Source organism: Vicia villosa, linkage group LG1 (assembly GCF_029867415.1).
Source record: "Vicia villosa cultivar HV-30 ecotype Madison, WI linkage group LG1, Vvil1.0, whole genome shotgun sequence".
Classification (NCBI taxonomy): domain Eukaryota; kingdom Viridiplantae; phylum Streptophyta; class Magnoliopsida; order Fabales; family Fabaceae; genus Vicia; species Vicia villosa.
In genome coordinates this window covers 145,140,915-145,145,269 of record NC_081180.1, presented here as the reverse complement: position 1 = coordinate 145,145,269, position 4,355 = coordinate 145,140,915, and the positions used below count along the sequence as shown (strand labels likewise).

At 35.5% G+C, this 4,355-nt stretch overlaps 1 protein-coding gene across 1 annotated transcript; it reads left to right on the top strand.

The window, feature by feature from the left end:
- Positions 1–1,531: 1,531 nt before the first annotated feature.
- LOC131644419 (late embryogenesis abundant protein 3-like) lies at positions 1,532–2,607 on the top strand. Its single transcript, XM_058914915.1, has 3 exons — positions 1,532–2,044; positions 2,130–2,284; positions 2,375–2,607. The coding sequence occupies exons 1-3, from the start codon at positions 1,625–1,627 to the stop codon at positions 2,385–2,387; spliced, it is 588 nt and encodes a 195-aa protein (XP_058770898.1). The 5' UTR covers positions 1,532–1,624; the 3' UTR covers positions 2,388–2,607.
- Positions 2,608–4,355: the final 1,748 nt, after the last annotated feature.

Genomic DNA, 4,355 nt, shown 5'->3' with positions numbered 1-4,355 from the left:
TAGGTATCACCCCTCAGTTGCTATTAGATTTGGTGATGGGTTTAAAGGTGAAATTAAGGGAGTAGGAAAGTTGGTGTGTGCTGGATTTCCAAAGTTAGAAGATGTTCTTCTAGTAAAAGGACTATCAGCTAATCTTATTAGCATCAGTCAACTATGTGATCAAGGGCTGATGATAAATTTCTCCAAATCAAAATGCTTAGTCAAAGATGAGAAAGATATTGTTCTCATGAAGGGTATAAGATCTAAAGAGAACTGCTACTTCTGGGAATCTCAAATAACTTCCACATGTACAACAACCAATGAGGGTGAAGTAAATTTATGACACCATAAACTTGGACACCTTCAGTTCAATAGAATGAAGGACATCATACTTAAAGGAGTCATAAGAGGAATTCGAGGGCTCAAGATCAGAGGAAAGCAAGTATGTGAGGAGTGTGAATTAAAAAGGAAAACTATGATGTCAAACCCAATGTTACAACATTAGACTACATCCAAAGTGTTGGAATTTCTTCACATGGACCTGATTGGACCATTTCCAATAGAAGGACTGGTTAAAATAAGGTATGTCTTTCTGGTCATAGATGATTTTCCTAGGTTTACATGGATAAAACTTCTCAAAGAAAAATTAGACATTCTTGATGTCTTTGAATTCTTATGTGAAGAAATTCAAGACGATGGAAATGATAAGTTTACTAGAGTCAAAAGTTATAATGACAAGGTGTTTAAAAATGCAAAGTTCTCTAAGTTGTGTATTTCAGAAGGAATTAGTCATGAATTCTCTTCACAACGAAATGGAATAATTAAGCAAAAGACTAGGTCATTACAAGAATCAGCTTAGATCATGCTTCATGCTAAACAACTGCCACAAGAATTTTGAGCTGAAGCCATGAATACTACATGCTACTTCCATATCAGGGTAACCTTGAGAGGAGGAACTTCAATCACTCCTTATGAGTTATGGAAATGGAAGAAGCCTACACTCAGACATTTTCTTGTATTTGAAAATATATGTTATATTCTGACTGCCAAAGAGTCAATAAGACATAAAGGAATATTTCTGGATTATGCTACACGAAATAGAACTTATAGAGTCTTCTACTTCAAACATAAATTTGTGAGGAAGTTTCTAAGTGTAGTCCTTGATGACTAAGTCTAGTACTTGAAATAGCATCATTGATGCTGTGTTATAAAATTCATTGCTTATAAAAAAAGAATTTGAACTCATTGTTTTCTGAGTCTAGTTAAGTGGAGTCAGACTATTCAATTACAATGCTGGAGGTTCATTTACTCCCTGCAACAGTCGGTGGTGGAGATGTAGAAACGAAAAGAAAGTAATACCGATTTAGTTCTAGAGAACATGCCTTGTCTTTTTTATAAAATTCCTTTTCACACGTGTCATGCTGCATGCACTTTGCTGCTTCGAATGCGTCCTGTACCTCCAAATATGGAACAACCATCTTTCCCTTGTATGACATCTGTAAAATCTCCATTCATCTTTTTGTATCCGCTTCTTCTATATAGACTCACTCAGTATAGTTCCTAATCCATTGCAATTAAGCAACGCACATTAAGGTTCTCAACATATACACTTAAAGCAAAACAATCTAAACCAAAGTGCAGAATCATGAGTCAAGAACAGCCACCGAGACCAAAAGCAAATCAGTTTCCCGAGCAACAAACAATCAAACCAAGAGACGCAGCTCTTATGCAGACAACAGAGAGTCAAGCCTCAGGACAAACCCAAAAAAGAAGTTCCGCCGCAGCTCTCATGCAGGCAAAAGATAATCAAGCCTTAGATCCCGGTTTGGGTTTGGACAAGAATGCTATAACCATTGGAGAGGCGCTGGAAGTTTCTGCTCTAACTCAAGCTGGTGATAAGCCGTTGGATCAGAGTGATGCTGCTGCTATACAAGCAGCGGAAATGAGAGCCACCGGAAAGAATCAAACCCAGCAAGGTGGGTTGGGAGCTATGGCTCAGTCAGCAGCAACTCGGAACTCTCGTACTATGCCTTTGCAGAATACAACACTGGCTGATGTCGTATCGGTAACTTCAATTTAAAACTATTAATTAGTATAATGTCTTAGATTATGGTATATGACTGACATATGGTTTAATGATTTGGATGGAGGGTGCGCGGGAGAAACTCGGAGCAGACAAGGCTGTAACTCGAGAGGATACGGAGGGAGTGATTGGAGCCGAGCTTAGAAACAAAGATAACACCAAAAAGACACCGGGCGGGGTGGCTGGGTCGATGGCAGCAGCGGCTACACTCAATCAAAAAACGTGAGTTTCTAAGATAATACTCATAATATTAATTTTGAATTTGTTCATTCTTTTTGCTATGGAATGGCTTAAGATAGCAAATATATGCAGGAAGAGCGGGTGATATGTTGTGGAGATGGAGATTCCAAGTTGTTAAGATCACACATCAATCATGGTGTCTAAACAAATCAATGAAGACTGGGTTTTAAAGACTAAGTGGTTGCAAAACTACATTAGCCTTATTTCCACTATCTTTTACTTAATAAGAAAGTTACCTATCCTTTTGTAGTGTTTGTTTGTAAAGCGTAGTTTATTCTATTATATGTACATATTTAGCTTGTGTTGTGTTTACTTGGTCAATCTTGGTTTAAATGAATTTAGGAACTTCCCTTGTAATGTCACTTTGAAAGAGATAGAAATAGAAGTGAGTTATTCTTAACTATTGTGGGAGCTAGAGATTCCTATTGGTATCAAATAGAGAGTAATTTCAGTGATCACTTCTTTTCATACTGAGAAACGGAAAGGCAGTAGTCACAAAGGTCTCGGAACTTCAAAAGTCTATTCAAAGTCTATCAAGTTAGCATAAAAAAAATAAGGTGCATGATATCCTATTGTGAAGCCATCGCAGTTTGAAGTAGTATGCTTAGTTCAGATAATTTTTTTTTTTTTTTTTTTTTTACATTTTTCATCAAATTTAAAAGGTTAGTCTTTTAGAAGTAAATTCGTAAGAGGTTTTTCTATTTTAAAAGTCTTTCAATTAAAAATTAAATTAGACATTTATCAAGAAAGTTTCTCGACCAATCTTATGAATTTCTTAAACACCACACAAAATTTTATTTTTGTCTCTAGTATTTATAGATGCACAATCTATAGATGCACAATCGGAAGCATCTCTTATTTTAAAAAAATTTGATTCTTTCCGTAGATACATCTACGGAAGCGTAATAAACTACTATATGGGAAAAATACACATAAAATCAGTTCAGGGACGTTTTTGTAACTGCATCTACGAAATAGTTTTGCATTACATTGTTTCATAGATACATCTACGAAAATGTTTGATATAGTTTGAACCAGCATATCACTCCCTTCATTGTTTCATTTATTCAAACTCTTCATATTCCAAACCTTAAAAACCCTACATCATCAATACTAGAGCTGGCAAAACGGGCCGAGCCGAAAAGCCCAAAAAATTGAAGGGCTTGGACAAGAAAATTAGGGACCGTTTATCATCCGGGATTTTTTAGCCCGACCCGTTGAAGTCCGAACTCTAACCGGGCTAGCCCGACCGGGTTGCGGGTAGCCCGTTAGACATATACGTTAAAGACTTAAAAAAGCCCAATTCATTACATGATACATCATATAGTATAAAAAAAGAAACATTATTTCTAACCCTAACCATTGTGCAGCCGCACCAACCAACACGGCAACGATGATGCACTCATTGATTTTGTACTGCACTACACAAATACCCCAATCTTGTTACTGATTTCATTGATATTCTTGAAGCTAGCACAACTTTACACCGCACCGCACCGATACCTTCAATCTTGTTATTTCTTTCACAGTGTCATTGATAATCTTGAAGCTAACAAACTTCTCAAGGTAATGATTATTATGTTATATGTGAATTTGTGTTCTGAACAATGTCTATCTTTTATTTGGGTTGTTTGGGTTGTGTTTGAGATATTTTGCTAATACAGTAGAAAAGGTATTTGTGTTTGAAAAGGAAACTTGCTAATACATAGAAAATGAAAATGAATTTGTTTCTGTAAAAAGAAATTGCTGGTACATAGAAAACGAATTTGCTAATATATGTTGTTGCTTAAGGATGTTTGTTCAAATTGGTTAATACTTATTGTTTTCATTGAATTGTAAAAAGAACTTGCTGGTACATGGAAAATGAATTTGCTTAAATATGTTATTGCTTAAGGATGTTTGTTCAAATTGGTTACTACTTACTGTTGCAATTGAATTAGATACTTAACGTGACATTTATATATGTAAATGAACTTTTCACCACTTTCTTTTCTCTTTTTAATAATAATGTGCTTTTTTTTCTTTAGTGTCTCAATATGAATATTTATGGTGC